This window comes from Balaenoptera ricei, chromosome 6 (genome assembly GCF_028023285.1).
Source record: "Balaenoptera ricei isolate mBalRic1 chromosome 6, mBalRic1.hap2, whole genome shotgun sequence".
In the NCBI taxonomy this organism is placed as follows: domain Eukaryota; kingdom Metazoa; phylum Chordata; class Mammalia; order Artiodactyla; family Balaenopteridae; genus Balaenoptera; species Balaenoptera ricei.
Genome location: NC_082644.1, coordinates 102384178 through 102400426, shown reverse-complemented (window position 1 = coordinate 102400426; position 16249 = coordinate 102384178). Strand labels below are relative to the sequence as shown.

Here is a 16249-nt window from a genome sequence, read left to right as displayed (position 1 = left end):
AGAAAATTTAGAAAAGCATTTAAAAAAAAAAAACATTCATAATCTTACTACCCAAAGTAATCACTGTTAATATGTTACGTTTCTTTTTTTTTTCTATTCATAAGTTACATAAGTAGTTATAGTCCTTAAAGAGTTCTTGCTTATTTTATTTAATGATGTAAAATGCATCTTTCCCCACCTCATGAAAAATTATTTAGAAACATTTGAAAGCTGCATAACATGAATGTTCCTTAATTTATTTAATCATTCCCTTACTTTTAGGCAGTTAGATTATTTTCAGTCTCTGAGATAAATGATACTGTAGTGAGCATCTTTGTGTACAAATCTGTCTTTTTTTTCCCCTCTGATTATTTCCTTAGGCTAGAAGAAGTGAAAGATTGAATCAAAGGGTCCATATATTTTTAGGTTCTGTATACACTTTGGCACACTGCTTTTCAGAGAGATTGTACTATTTTACATCCCTGTCAGTTCTCTCTCTATGCCTTTGCCAACATTTAGAATTACTATCTTTTTTCCTTCTTAGTCTTATTTGCTTGATAAAAAATGACTTCTCATTGTTTTAGTTAGCATTTATGTGATTGCGATAATGAAACTTTTTTAAAGAAAATGAGTAGCAAGTTTCTAAGGTATACTATGTTTAAACATTGACTATAGAAAAATTATTCATAAAGATGTATCTGACTTCCTTGCCTAGGATCTGTGCTAAGATAATATGGGTAAATCTGTAGGTGGTAGAGAGATGGATTCTGGGAATACAGCATGGTTTTGTAAAGGGCCTTTATTTTATTGTCTTTAGAAATGCATTTTGAAATTTTTTAGAGGCTCCCCTAGCTTTCATAGGTTCCCAAACACTGAAGCAGTAAATCAGTATAGTAATGATAGCTAATGCTTATTGTGTACTTACTGTTATTTGCCAGGCACTGTGCCAAGTACTCTACTTGTATTAGCTCAGTCTTCATAACTACCCTAGGAAATATGCAAAGCTTTTATCTCCATCTTACAAAAAACCTCTGAAATAAGGTTCACAGGAGTTAAGTTATTTGGCTGAGGTCACAAGTTAATAAGTGGCAGTGCCCAGATCTGTACCCAGACAGTCTGACTCCAAAACCATACTTCTTAGGCACTTTGATTCCTGGCAAGATTACTGACTTTGGAATGGTTTACTTCTAAACATGTAATCTGTTTTGCTAGTGGGTGCCACTGTTTGGAAAAGAACATTAGCAATAACTGAGTGAGTACTTACTGAGCTTAAAGTAAGTTTATGCTGCTTTGATTTCATCGCACAGGTATGCATCGCCAAGTGCAACAGCACCTCTTCCCTGGATTCAGTGCTGTCACAGGACCTTATTGTAGTAGAAGGCCCTGCTGTAGAAGTTGGTGATTCTTTGGAATTGGCCTATACCAGCTGGCTCTTTCAGAATCACGGACTGGGCCAGGTAAGAAAATGTACCCTGCAAGTTCTTTTGTAATTTAAATAGCATGAGAGCTATTCAAATGTAAGGTATTATTACTATGAATTGCTGCTTTTGGCAAATAGAAATCTTTTAGGAGCCCTGCTTTAGTCTCTACAACTGCTTTTGGGGCATAGCCATGAAATGCTAATGTATAAAATCTGCTCAGTGCCACTATGTCTCTTCTACTTAGAGAAAGGAAACCAGTTTTGCAAGTATCATTTTTGGTAATTGTTCATATGTATGTCTCTTCCTATACCAGTTTTAAACTTGAATATATTCTTATGGGATTAGGTCTTAAAACTTTTTAGACTTTCCTCACAGTTGTTTCTCCGTTTTTCTTATACTAGATACTGTGAATAGATTGGGCTTGTTTTGTTTTTATATTATTAAGCCCTCAAAAGTAGTGTGGTATGATAGAAAGAGCTTTCGACTATGAGTCCAAAAAATGTGGATTCAGGTCCCAATTTTATCCTAACTTGACCTTCTCGAGTCATTTAAGCTCTTAATTTTTTTTTCCTGTGAATGGAGCTTAGTGGTGCTCACACTGCTTTCTTGGCAGGATGGCTGTTGGCATCAAATGAGATAATTTATTTGAAAATTCTTTATAGATGAAAATATTTTTAAACACTTGGTAGGAGAAGTTTATTTTTTTCTAAACCTGGAAAATCCTTGCCTCAGAGATATTCAGTGTGATAACACCTTTAACCATGATGTGGTCTCTTCTTTTCAGGTCTTTTAAGAAGTATTTTTCTAGTCTATTTGACATTACCTATTTCAGAAGTACTGTGCTGGTGTGTATTAAGTTGAATATCATAATGATTATTATTATTTTTGAAATTGGCTAATCTTGTTTATTTTGATCAACTTTCAGGTTTTTGACTCCACTGCTAACAAAGATAAGCTGCTTCGCCTGAAATTAGGATCAGGAAAAGTCATCAAGGTAAAGGCTTAACTGTGTTCTTATTATATATGGGTTTATCAGTTGCAGTGGGCTTAATTTAGAGTGAATTTTGTAAAATTTCTCACCTGGGTATATTTTTGGAGAATCTGGGAAGGCTTGGTTAAAAAAATAGGAAAAGAAAAATGTGCTACGTAACCTACATTTGGGAAATTTTTACCTGTGAGACAGTATATTGAAGAAGGGTACATTTCTTTTCTCTAGTCCCTACATTTTATTTTTCATCCTGTGGTTCTGAGGGAACTATTAAATTCTTCCTATCGCCTAATTGAGAAAGAGGTGAAACTGTTTCTTCTAGAAGTGTATCGTAATGGGTGATTCTGATCTGTCTGGGATGCTTTAAATCATGGTGGGAAGCAAGTACAACATAGCAGGAGGAACACTGGGATTGGAGTCTGAGGACCTGGGTTCATGTTGTGAATTTCTTTGTCAGCAACTGTGGAAGTATTTTATAAAGTAAAGAGTATTTTAGGGACTTCCCTGGTGGCCCAGTGGTCAAGACTCCACACTCCCAATGCAGGGGCCCTGGGTTCAATCCCTGGTCAGGGAACTAGATCCCGCATGCTGCAACTAAGAGCCTGCATGCCGCAACTAAAGATCCAGCACGTGGCAACAAAGATCCCATGTGCTGCAATTAAGACCTGGCACAGCCAAATAAATAAATATTAAAGAAAAAAAGAGTATTTTACACGTGTGGGGTATCATTGTGTCAGGACATACTGATGCATTGTGAAGTACTCATTTATGCATGTGGCAGAATGGTTTTCTCCATAGCTTTGTTTATGACTCCTTTTCCCAGAATCCTTTGGAAACTTTTTCCTGTAGATCATAGCAGTTGGGGCATGACCCTTAAAGTTAGACTCATCTAGTGTTGAAATCTTGGCTTAACAATTTACTAACTGATCTTGGGCTAATTACTTAACCTCCTTAAGCCTCAATTTTCTCTTCTGTAAAATGGAGATATTGCTACTAACCTTATGAAGTTATTTTAGAGATTAAACAACATAATGGAAGTAAAGCACTTAGCAAAGTACTTAGAAAAATGTGTTTAATAAGTGATAGCTTTTATTTCTATTTTAATGCCATTCTTCTGTTCCAATTTCTCTTATCATCTAAGGTAAGTGTATTTCATACAGCCCCAGATATGCTGGCTTTTACAAGTGAATTGAGAAGCAGTATTCTAGATGTTCTTATAACCAGTGGGGAGGGGGGAATATAAACCCAATGATCCTGTACTTTGTTTTGTCTTATGAAAAGGTTTGTATCTGATGAGCTTTTCCTCTTCTCTGATTCCTAAAGAGCTGGGAGGATGGAATGGTGGGCATGAAAAAAGGAGGGAAGCGGTTGCTTATCATCCCTCCAGCCTGCGCTGCTGGCTCTGAAGGGGTAATAGGATGGACTCCATCAACAGACTCGATCCTGGTGTTCGAGGTGGAGATTAGGCGGGTGAGTGAAATTGTGCTGTGTTGTGTTTGATGAGTCCTCTTTGCTAGTTAAGTAAAATGAATAAATAAATGTGTCGGAAAAGATTCTGAAGATATCTTTTTTTTTTTTTTTAAGTAGAAATGGTATATAGTTGGAAAGAACAACAGCTTTGGAATCTAAAGGCCAAGGTTTATGTCCTTCTTGGCTCTGTATTCATAGTCACTTCTCTACACTAACCTTCTTTTTATTTTATCTGTAAAATAGTGATTCCTGCCAAATGTTCACACCTTTTGATTTAGTAATGCTTTGGCTACAAGTGTATGCTATCAATATGTTTACATAAGAGTGCAAAGATACCTGTATATAGATAGATAAATAGAGATAGATACATAGTTTCCTCCCTCTGCCACGTTGTTTGTGATAGTAAAAAACTGGAAACAGCTTAAGTGTCTATTATTATGAGACTGGTTAAATTATGGTTCTTCATAGAGTGGACTTCTATGTAGTTCTTAAAGAATATCCAAAATCTATTTTTAAGTGAAAGAAGCAAGTTGCTAAACAGTATGGGGGGACTTCCCTGGTGGTCCAGTGGGTAAAGAATCCGCCTTACAATGCAGGGGACGCGGGTTTGATCCCTGGTCAGGGAACTAAGATCCCACATGCCGGGGGGCAACTAAGCCCATGTGCCATGACTACTGAGCTCCCGTGCCACGAGAGAGCCCGTGTGCCGCAAACTACAGAGCCCACGCACCCTAGAACCCGCACTCCACAACTAGAGCAAACCCACACGCCAAGACTAGGGAGAAGACTGCGCACACAACAAAGAGGCTGCGCCCCGCAGCGAAAGATCCCGCATGCCTCAATGAAGATCCTGCATGCCACAACTAAGACCCGATGTAGCCAAAAATAAATTAAAACAAACAAACAAACAAAAAACAGTATGGGTAGTATGATCTTGTGTTTGTGTGTGTGTGTGTATACAAATGAATATATGTATATGCCTATATATTCATATAAAATTTCTGGAGGCATTAAAAGAAATGAAATGATTTTCTCTGGAGAATGGCAATGGAGTTCAGAAACTTCTACTTTTTTACATTCTATCCTTTGTACCATTTAAAAATTTTATCAAGAATAATTTCTATAATAAAGTTTGTAACAAATTTCAGTTAATTAATGTTCCCCCTCCCCCCCAACCAAAAAAAAAGACTCTTTGCTTTATACTGTGATTATTAGGTCTGAATGTGATAATGTTTGTGACTATAAAGTACAATGCAAATAAATATTATGACCATCCTCATTGTGGTGATTATTCCTGCTGCAACAGAGGATATGCATTTTTTATCAATGACTCTTTCCTAATTGGACACCCTTATCTCTGGTCGGCATTCCAGCCCTCTTTGACTGACTTGCTTCCAGCTGCCTTTTCCACAGCTTTTATATTCTTTCTCAATTTTCCTTTGAGTTTGAGGAAGTCAAGGGTGGTAATAGATAACAAACCATTTTGAATCCATTAAGACTGACATTTTGTAAACATAAGAAAAAATACCCTATTTTACCAATAATCAAAGAATTACAAATTGATTATTAAACTGACAAGGCTGGGGGAGTTCCCTGCTGGCCTAGTGGTTAGGATTCTGGCTTTCACTGCCGTGGCTCTGGTCAGGGAACAGAGATCCCGCAAGCCGTGAGACGTGGCCAAAAAAAAAAAAAAACTGACAAGGCTGATACAGAACAATAATACCCAATGTGACAAGAGTGTTAAGAAAGATTTATATACTACTTACGGAGTATAAAGTAGTTCACCCTTTACGGTGTGAAATTTAATGGTGTATATCAAAAGTTTTAAAAATAAGCATACCTTTTATCTAACAGTTTCACTTCTGGGAATTTGTATTTTGGAAATGATTATGTGTGAAGAGAGATAAAGCTATTCTTAGAAGTATTGTTTGTATAGAAAAAATTAGAAATAAATTGAATATCCAACAACTAGGAATTGGTGAAATATATTTTATGATAACATAGATATTTGTGACTTGTGTTCCCAAAATCCTTTGGAGACTTTTTCCTGTAGATGATAGCAGTTAAGGGCATGACCCTTAGACATACTCTTCAGTAGTTAAAAAGGATGTTGTCGATTAATAATTTAGTTAATGTGGAAATATGTTAATATATCAGTGAGTGAGCAAAGCAGGGTACAAAACAGTATGGCCCCATTGTTATAAAACACACACTCACACACACACACAGATAATATAAGTGCGAAATATTACATCCAAGATTCTAACAATGTTATTGCTTAGTGGTTGAATTGCAGGTGATTGTTACCTTTTTTTTCTCTTTTGGCTTATCTACATTTTCTGATTTGCCTACAGTGAATAGGTAATGACGTGTATAATGAAGAATAAGTAAAATGAAAGGAGAATGGAGGGGGAAGCATGCCTTTTTTTGTGGTCTATTAACCTGTTCCATCTGTGGTTGATCTTTCCCTAGGTCAAATTTGCTAGAGATTCCGGCTCTGATGGGCACAGTGTTAGTTCCCAGGATTCTGCAGCCCCTTCACCCATACCTGGTGCTGACAACCTCTCTGCTGATCCTGTTGTGTCACCGTCCACATCTGTTCCTTTCAAATCAGGGTAAGATACTGGAGTTGTATAAAGCTCTTTTATTGTCCATGTAAGTGATTCTTAGAGGGGTTCAGAAATAGGGGTATAGTTGAAAACTAAAATAATTTTAAATAATTGGGAAAAAATGGGATGAGGGAAATGGGGAAAGTAATTGCATCAGATTTTCTGACAAAGGATTAATATTCATAGTGTATAAAAGCACTAACTTGGATATAAAAGAATACCTGCCAAACTCTGGAAGAAAATCGGGCAGAAGGCATAAACACAAAATATATATCCAAGGAAAGAAATGTAAATAATAAGCATTTGAATGGAAAATTGTCCATCTTCACTAGCTTTCAGAAATTATACAAACTAAAGAAGAGTTAAAACTCTGTTTTACAGCAATTAAATTGGCAAACATTTTAAAAAACAATTTGTTTATACAGTATAATCTAGACTCGTGATTATGGATTTTGTTTTTATCTCAGGATATGTCTTATTTGCTTTCAGGGAGTCAGTTCTTCGTTCCAAATCTAACTCCCTCAGTGAACAGCTTACAGTAAATACAGTGAGTATATAAGTCTATCTCCTCATCCCCAGTTGGCTAGAAGGGTTTCATGTGCCTAGGGTATAGTAGGTTAGAGAAAAAAAAATGTTGAAAAATGTTGATTTAGGCTAGAAATCAGTGGTTACTTTATTCATTTTCCCTTACTTGAGAGTCAGTATAAATTAGCTTGGGCTTCTGCATCGACAGACTTGGATTCAAATCTTTATTCTTATAAGCATGTGGCTTTGAGGAAATTATCTGACTTCTCTGGTCTTCAGCTTCTTCATATGTCCACCCTCGCCTCTCTTATTCAACATAGTTTTGGAAGTCCTAGCCACGGCAATCAGAGAAGAAAAAGAAATAAAAGGAATACAAACTGGAAAAGAAGTAAAACTGTCACTGTTTGCAGATGACACGATACTATACATAGAAAATCCTAAAGATGCCACCAGAAAACTACTAGAACTAATCAATGAATTTGGTAAGGTTGCAGGATACAAAATTAATGCACAGAAACCTCTGGCATTCTTATACACCAACAACAAAAAATCAGAAAGAGAAATTAAGGAAACACTCCCATTTACCATTGCAACAAAAAGAATAAAATACCTAGGAATAAACCTGCCTAAGGAGGCAAAAGACTTGTACTCAGAAAACTATAAAACACTGTTGAAAGAAATCAAAGATGACATAAACAGATGGAGAAATATACCATGTTCTTGGATTGGAAGAATCAATATTGTGAAAATGACTATACTACCCAAAGCAATGTATAGATTCAATGCAATCCATGTCAAACTACCAATGGCATTCTTCACAGAATTAGAACAAAAAATTTTACAATTCATATGGAAACACAAAAGACCCCGAATAGCCAACGCAATCTTGAGAAAGAAAAACGGAGTTGGAGGAATCAGGTTCCCTAACTTCAAACTATACTACAAAGCTACAGTAATCAAGACAGTATGGTACTGGCACAAAAACAGAAATATAGATCAGTGGTACAGGATAGAATGCCCAGAGATAAACCCATGCACATATGGTCACCTAATTTATGACAAAGGAGGCAAGAACATACAATGGAGAAAAGACAGCCTCTTTTTTTTTTTTTTTTAATTTTTTTTTAAAAATTAATTAATTAATTAATTTATGGCTGTGTTGGGTCTTCGTTTCTGTGCGAGGGCTTTCTCTAGTTGCGGCGAGCGGGAGCCACTCTTCATCGCGGTGCGCGGGCCTCTCACTGTCGCGGCCTCTCTTGTGGCGGAGCACAGGCTCCAGACGCGCAGGCTCGGTAATTGTGGCTCACGGGCCCAGTTGCTCCGTGGCATGTGGGATCTTCCCGGACCAGGGCTCGAACCCGTGTCCCCTGCATTGGCAGGCAGATTCTCAATCACTGCGCCACCAGGGAAGCCCAAGACAGCCTCTTCAATAAGTGGTGCTGGGAAAACTGGACAGCTACATGTAAAAGAATGAAATTAGAACACTACGTAACACCATACACAATCCAATTAAAAAATGGACAGAAGACCTAAATAGACATTTCACCAAGGAATACATACAGATGGGCAAGAGGCACATTAAAAGATGCTCAACATCACTAATTATTAGAGAAATGCAAATCAGAACTACAATGAGGTATCACCTCACGCCGGTCAGAATGGCCATTATCAAAAAAATCTAGAAACAGTAAATGCTGGAAAGGGTGTGGTGAAAAGGGAACCCTCCTGCACTGTTGGTGGGAATCTAAATTGATACAACCACTATGGAAAACAGTATGGAGGTTCCTTAAAAAACTAAAAATAGAACTACCATATGACCCAGCAATCCCACTACTGGGCATATACCCTGAGAAAACCATAATTCAAAAAGAGTCATGTACCACAGTGTTCATTGCAGCTCTATTTACAATAGCCAGGACATGGAAGCAACCTAAGTGTCCGTCAACAGATGAATGGATAAAGAAGATGTGGCACATATATACAATGGAATATTACTCAGCCATAAAAAAAGAAACTGAATTATTTGTAGTGAGGTGGATGGACCTAGAGTCTGTTATACATAGTGAAGTAAGTCAGAAAGAGAAAAACAGATACCATATGCTAACGCATATACATGGAATCTAAAAAAAAAAAAATGGTACTGATGAACCTAGTTGCAGGGCAGGAATAAAGATGTAGACATAGAGAATGGACTTGAGGACACGGGGTGGGATGGGAAAGCTGGGGCAAAGTGAGAGTAGCATCAGCATATATACACTACCAAATGTAAAATAATTAGCTAGTGGAAAGCAGAAGCATAGCACAGGGAGATCAGCTCGGTGCTTTGCCATGACCTAGAGGGGTGGGATAGGGAGGATGGGAGGGAGTCTCGAGGGAGGGGATATGGGGACATATGTATGCATATGGCTGATTCACTTTGGTGTACAACAGAAAGTAACACAGTATTGTGAAGCAATTATACTCTAATAAAGATCTATTAAAAAAATAAATAAAAAACAAAAAAAATGGAAATAATTCTCACAGCCCCTCTAAGTGTTCTTGTGATACGTTTATAAAGCACTAAGCTCAAAGCCTACATAGAGCTTGTCTTCAGTAATCTCTCGAGATTTTTATGAGGTTTAAATGAAATGATGCCTATGGAGTTTTTAGTATTGTGTCTGGCATATTGTAAGAGTTCAATTAACATTAGCTCCGTTATCATAATTACTGCTAATGCTACATATCTTCATACTTTCATTCTCTCAGAGGAATTCTACACTAATTCACCAATTAGTTGACTTCTATCAGGTTTCTGGGCCTCTGTGTTTCCCCAACTGTAACATGAGAAGACTAGCATACTGTTGTGGTAAAGTTTGGATTTGAAGACCTTTAGGAGGATGTACACTGTGTTTGCTGCTGCTCTGCCTGGTCCGTGAAGGCATCTGAGTTTGCTACATGTGGATGAGATGATAGCTGAAGTGCTTCAAGTTCTAAAGCTCTGTGGCTTTCACCTGCCACATTGGGAAACAGGATAATTGTATGGAGTGAAATTGATGATTTTCTCTCCAACACTAGTTTACTTGCTTATATTCAGTCCAAAGCAGGAATTAATTAAGCAAATAATTAATCTGATATGTGTAAAAAGTGATCTAAACCCAGAAGGTTAAGCCAGAGAATCAAGAAAATTGAAAAACAGTTTATAATCTCAGATCTTTGAATAGCCACAACAATTGTTCAGTATTAGTTCTTTTGTAGTCTTGAGACACAGCTACTTTTGTCACCTATTTCTAAGCTTCAGTAACTTTTGGTAGACTAGTGCTCTCCAACCTTTTTTTTTCTTTCTTTTCTTTTTTTACAGTTTTGTTTTTTGAGGCAAAGTTCACATAATATAAAATTAACCATCTTTTTGTTCTTTTTACATTGAAGTTTTTATTTTTTGTTTTGAATAGGTAATTACATTCATATGGCACAGTTAGCAAAACAATATAACAAGATATACATTGAGAAGACTCATTCCTACCCCTGCCCCCATGTACCCTATTTTATCTCATCCCCAACCTTGGGTAACTGCTTTTATTAGTTTCTTATGTATTCAATGTTTCTTTATGCAGATGTAAGCAAATAGGAATGTATATTTTATTCTCCCTCCTTCACAAAAAAATAGCATATTATATATATTATCTGCCTTTTTATAATAACAGTATCTTTCTATGTTAGTATATAGAAAGCTTCCTCATTTTTTTTTATCTTTAGATCTCAAGATTCCATTGTGTGAATATTGGTTTATCTAACTAGTCCTCTTTTGATAGACCCAACTTTTTTTGGCTGTGTCTCCATTACTTAAGAAAAAATGATACACCCTCTCAGTATATGTCTGTTTACAAATTATATACATAAAGTACTCTCCATCCCTGTAAACAAGTTTAATGTCTGATGTTTACTGTAGCTTAAAAATAATTTTAAAATAGAGGTTATGGTCATTTCTTTTTACACTCATTAGATCATCTTGTGCACCCTTAGGAGTATACACTCTGCTCTGAAGGCTGCACTTTGAACCAGTTAATGCATACAGAGGTGTCTAGCTCAGGGACTAGTATGTCATCAGTGCCAAGTCAGTGTTAAATGAACCTGAATTTAGAACACAGAGCTCCTGTTCTCTTTTCGCCCTAAATCTCTCCTGAATATTTATCTGCTGAGTTGCTCTTGGGCTTTTGAGAGGTTACTATTATCTAAAATGCCTCCCTCCCTTAATCTATACTTTAGTTTTTTTATCTGTAAAATGAGAATACTTATGCCTGGTAGGGAGACTTGATTGCAGTGAAGGAATACAGATGAAACCACTTTGTCCATTCCAACATATAGGGAATTATTTTTCCTACTGCTATTAATTGTGACCCATGTATGCGTCTAGGCAAGAAATCTTTAATTTTCATTTTCTAGAAGATAGTTTCGAATAGATAAGGCAGGGGGAACTTACTGAAAGATTTGATATAAGAGCCAAAAGACGTAGAGTTGACTGAAGGTAATGAACCTTGATTACAGTGATTTTTGTGACTTTCCTCTCTTTTTAGAATCCTGATACAGTCAAGGCCAAGTTGATCTCTCGGATGGCTAAAATGGGCCAGCCCATGCTGCCCATTCTTCCACCACAGCTGGATTCCAATGATTCAGAAATTGAAGTATGTCCCACTGGCTGTCTTAGAATGAATAGTGCAGATGTTGCTGTCTTCTGTTCTTTTAACTGAAATTATTGCTTTTTCTGCCTCTAACCCAGAATCATTATTTAGAGAACTTATATTCAAAATGATACAGGTTGGTATTGGTACATGTGTTTCTGCTGTAATTATCACTTCCCCTGAGAAATGGAAGCAATTCTGTATATCTGCCACAAGAACTGGGCAGTTTTAAGTAGTTAATTTAGCTTTCTACTAGAATCTCTGTTATCAGCAAACATCAGCCTTTAGGCAGCACGATGCCCGACCCATAAAAGAACGAATTCATATTTGTTGATTGAATGTTTAGATTCTCTTGGGAAATGTTGATTTTTCCACTGATGTAATTTAATATGGAGATCACACTGTTGTAGGAATTCCCTGGCAGTCCAGTGGTTAGGACTCAGCACTTTCACTGCCAAGGGCACGGGTTCAATCCCTGGTTGGGGAACTAAGATCCCACAAGCCATGAGGTGCAGCCAAAAAAAACCACTGTTGTATCTTTTGGCTTTGTATGTGGCATGATTTTTTTTTTTAATTAATTATTTTTTTGACTGCATTGGGTCTTAGTTGCGGCGTGCGGGATCTCTCATTGCAGCGCACAGGCTTCTCTCTAGTTGTGGCGCGGGCTCCAGAGCGCGTAGGCTCAGTAGTTGGAGCGCGTGGGCTCAGCAGTTGGGGCGCACAGGCTTAGTTGCCCCGCGGCATGTGGGATCTTAGTTCCCCGACCAGGGATCAAACCCATGTCCCCTGCATTGGAAGGTGGATTCTTAACCACTGGACCACCAGGGAAGTCCCCTGTGGCATGATTTTTTTTTTTTTTTTAAATTTATTTTTGGTTGTGTTGGGTCTTCGTTTCTGTGCGAGGGCTTTCTTTAGTTGCGGCAAGCGGGGGCCACTCTTCATCGCGGTGCGCGGGCCTCTCACTGTCGCGGCCTCTTTTGTTGCAGAGCACAGGCTCCAGACGCGCAGGCTCAGTAGTTGTGGCTCACAGGCCCAGTTGCTCCGCGGCATGTGGGATCTTCCCAGACCAGGGCTCAAACCCATGTCCCCTGCATTGGCAGGCGGGTTCTCAACCACTGCGCCACCAGGGAAGCCCGGCATGATTTTTTTGAAGTTCAAAAATTTTATTGCCATCAGATCGATCAATTTTTCCCTTTGTTTTTTGCTTTTGACATTATGCTTAGAAAGCCTTCCCACTTTCAGATACTGTAAACATCACACGTCTTTTAAAAATATTTATTATTATATGTTTAGATCTATTATTTCATATTTAATCCATCTGGAATTTGGTGAATGGTGAGAAGTAACTTAATTCCAACTAAGTTCTTTTCCCATTGGTTAGTTCCTTATTGAATAAAATAGTTCTTTCTCAACTGAGTTGAAACACTTAACAGTGATTAATTTTTAGGATTCTTTGATATTGATGTAAAACAAAGCAAGCGTGATGCTTTTGAGGAAAAAAATTTTCAAAATAGGCTTTTGTTTTTTCACAATTTTGTTTTATTTCTTCATGGAAAAGCTCTGTGTAGATTTAACATTTTAAAGGAAGATAGGATTTCTGGGACCTGTTATAGGATTGGTTTTTATCTGGTTTCTGGAAATGAAATTTGGATAAGATAATATTATTAAAATTTCTAGGTGCTAATTATTCATTGTAGAGTAATGTAAATTAAAAAGAAGAAACATATTTAACAAAAAGGACATTCTTTATATGTTGTTTCATAATCTGATTTTTTAACTTAATGTTATATCATGAACATTTATGTTAATATCAGTAATATAAAAAAAGTAAATAAATAAAACAAAGCTTTATCACCTTTAAAGATAACCCAGTGCTCTGTTACATTGATTTATCACCTTTAAAGATAACCCAGTGCTCTGTTACATTGATTTATCATGATTCCTTTTACTCTGTTGTTAGACATTTAGGTTGATTTATGTAATGATGTAAAACTGGGATGCTTTTCCAGAAATGCATAATACATTTCTGAGAATATTGGAAAACAAGAGGAAGTTCTGAAGTAAAAGAATGTCAAAGAGATTTCAGCCCTTGAACTGTAGCATAGCAGATCACAGTCACTGTATATTGTGCCTCAAGTTTTTCTTTTCCTTGAATGAATCAGGAAGATGTTAACTTTGTTTAGAATTATAGTAGGGACCAACATTGCTTTGCTTTTATGAAGAGAAAGAATGAGGGGAAAACACTCTAAAACTGTATTGTCAAAAACAGCATCGTAGTGAGGCACAGTGAATCCTACTCTATCTGATTTCCTGTGAGTACCTTGAGGTCTGTGTATATTATTTGGCAGAAGAGAAAGGCTGCATTATTCCCTGGGTTTCCTTGTAAGGGGCCCTAATTCTTTGGAAACAGACTAGGTCAGTCTTAAGGTAGCTAGCTGCTGGTTTGCAAAATGATACATTATGGGGAGCAGTCACTCTAGCTGCTTCAGACAAAATAACATCAACAACTTATACTGGAAATTAACTATGATTATTTGATACAATTTACAGGGAGAAGGGATCCTACTCCAGTATATAATAGAGTGCTTTCTTCCCATAGCCCATACCTTAAACTCTTGCCTTTCTGCTTGCCTTTCCTTCCTCTTCTTTGCCTAAAAGCACTGGTTGTAAGCAGGTTTAGGGTGGACAGTCACCCTCAGTCTTCAATTAAGGACCCATAGACACAGTAACCAAAATGCTCATGCTGTTGCAGGACGTGAATGCTCTTCGAGGAGCTGGGCGGCCTGTGGTGACTCCGTCCATCCAGCCCTCTCTTCAGCCAGCCCATCCAGTGCTACCACAGATGACCTCACAAGGTAAGGAACGTCTCTGAGGCTCTGTGACCTTGAATTGGGTCGGTACCGAAGTTGTCATCATTGTTCCTTAAAATGTTAGGCTGCATTGTTTTAGTATTGAGAACTGAACTAGAGTATAAAACTTGTCAGTTTGTCCCTGGGTAGGGCATTTTCAGACCTGGAGATGTAGTTGGTCTGCTTGCTGTGTCTTCTGCTGTGTTGCATTGTCAGTTTTGGAAACCGGTACTCAGCTAATGAGCCATCTCCCTGTGTGTAACTCTGCACTTTCTGTCAGCTGATGGCATCGTAGGTCTGAGTCACGTGCACCTGAGCATGCCCAATTTCCTTCCACTAGCCCATTGCTGAGACTCCAGTAGAGCTGATTTTAGGAGGCTACGTGAGAGAAGTGGTCAAGTCTGAAGGGTGATGGTGTGAAAGGTGATAGTCCAGACTTGTACCAAGAAGAAAGGGATGGATAACAGTGAAAACTTCTTGCTTTATCTTAGCACCTCAGCCATCTGTTTCTGGGCTCCAAACACCGTCTGCTGCCTTGATGCAAGTTGCATCTCATGATTCCCACTCAGCTGTATCTGGAAACGCCCAGTCCTTTCAGGTAACGACATTTTTAAACCATATCAGTTATAAGCTATCATTGATTATGGTTCTCGTCCGTCTCTTTTCTTCTTCTTGCACGATTTGTACTGTACCAGTTCCTCACAGAGTTTATAATTTTTCTCCTTCCTGAACCCCTACTTTCTCATGTCCAAACAAGCAAAGGATTATCTACCTTATAGGTGGTTGTAAAGATTTCGTGCAAGAACAAGCAAAGCACCTGGCACAAGGCCTGGTACATAGTAAAAGCCCAAGCAATGTTTGCTTGTTTTCCTTTTCACACATGTCTAATTGAGGGCTATAGATTCAAGTCTTCTGTGCTCTCTTCTGTCAAACAGCTGATAGGCCAAGATTCCGCACTCCACTCAGCAGAACGGCTGTGGTGGAGGGTCAGTGGATGGAGGCTGTATGAAAATACAGCTGAACTCTTTGTCTAGTTATCCTCCAAAAGTGAGCTCTTAAAAGTAGGTTTTTTTCTGTTTTCACAGAAGGCAGTGGCAACAGCCTGTCTGCCTCTGCTGACTGTTTGCCCGGACAGTGGACTCTTTCTTTTGCCCTGACACATTTGATGGTTAAGACTTAACTCCCCATGGTAACAGACCCTCACTTCCTTGGTGATTCTTGATGGAGGGATCAGAGTGATGGTGGCCAAGCTATGCCCCATTAGGAAGGGGTGTATCAGAATTGAGAAAAGTTCTACCTGGCCCTCTCCCCACTCCTGAATGGACCTAATGGAGAGTTATATCCTATAGACTAAGATTCTTTTTTAGTAATGGATGGGTGGTTATACCAATCCCTGGAAATGAGCTGGATTTCCTTAATTCAAGGAAGAATAACCATCATCACTAAAATGATAGCTGCTGTTTATTGAGCATTTATTGTCTTCCAGGCACTTACTTACCAGCTGTTAGGAACTTTACCTATATATCGCTTCATTTAATCCACACAACAACCCTAAGAAATGGTATTATTATTTCATTTTATAGTTGAGGTGGCTGAGGCTCAGAGGAAAATGAGAGCTCTTGGTCATGCAGATAAGCATCAGAATCTAGAAGGGGAGAGGCATCCTTTGGAAACTGGTGGCTTTAGTTTGGAATCGCAGTGAACACCTCTTCTTTTACCTTAATGAAACCAAGCATCGTTTGCTTAGTTTTAA

General features: G+C 38.0%; 1 protein-coding gene across 3 annotated transcripts in view; it reads left to right on the top strand.

Annotated features, from left to right (window-relative positions):
* FKBP15 (FKBP prolyl isomerase family member 15) overlaps positions 1-16249 on the top strand; it is a 55050-nt gene that overhangs the window by 18600 nt on the left and 20201 nt on the right. For all 3 annotated transcript variants that reach the window (XM_059925348.1, XM_059925347.1, XM_059925349.1), the window contains exons 7-14: positions 1287-1436; positions 2326-2394; positions 3712-3858; positions 6331-6473; positions 6957-7014; positions 11543-11650; positions 14400-14502; positions 14988-15094. In XM_059925348.1, the coding sequence (XP_059781331.1) occupies positions 1287-1436; positions 2326-2394; positions 3712-3858; positions 6331-6473; positions 6957-7014; positions 11543-11650; positions 14400-14502; positions 14988-15094 (885 nt within the window). The remainder of the gene's footprint in view (positions 1-1286; positions 1437-2325; positions 2395-3711; positions 3859-6330; positions 6474-6956; positions 7015-11542; positions 11651-14399; positions 14503-14987; positions 15095-16249) is intronic.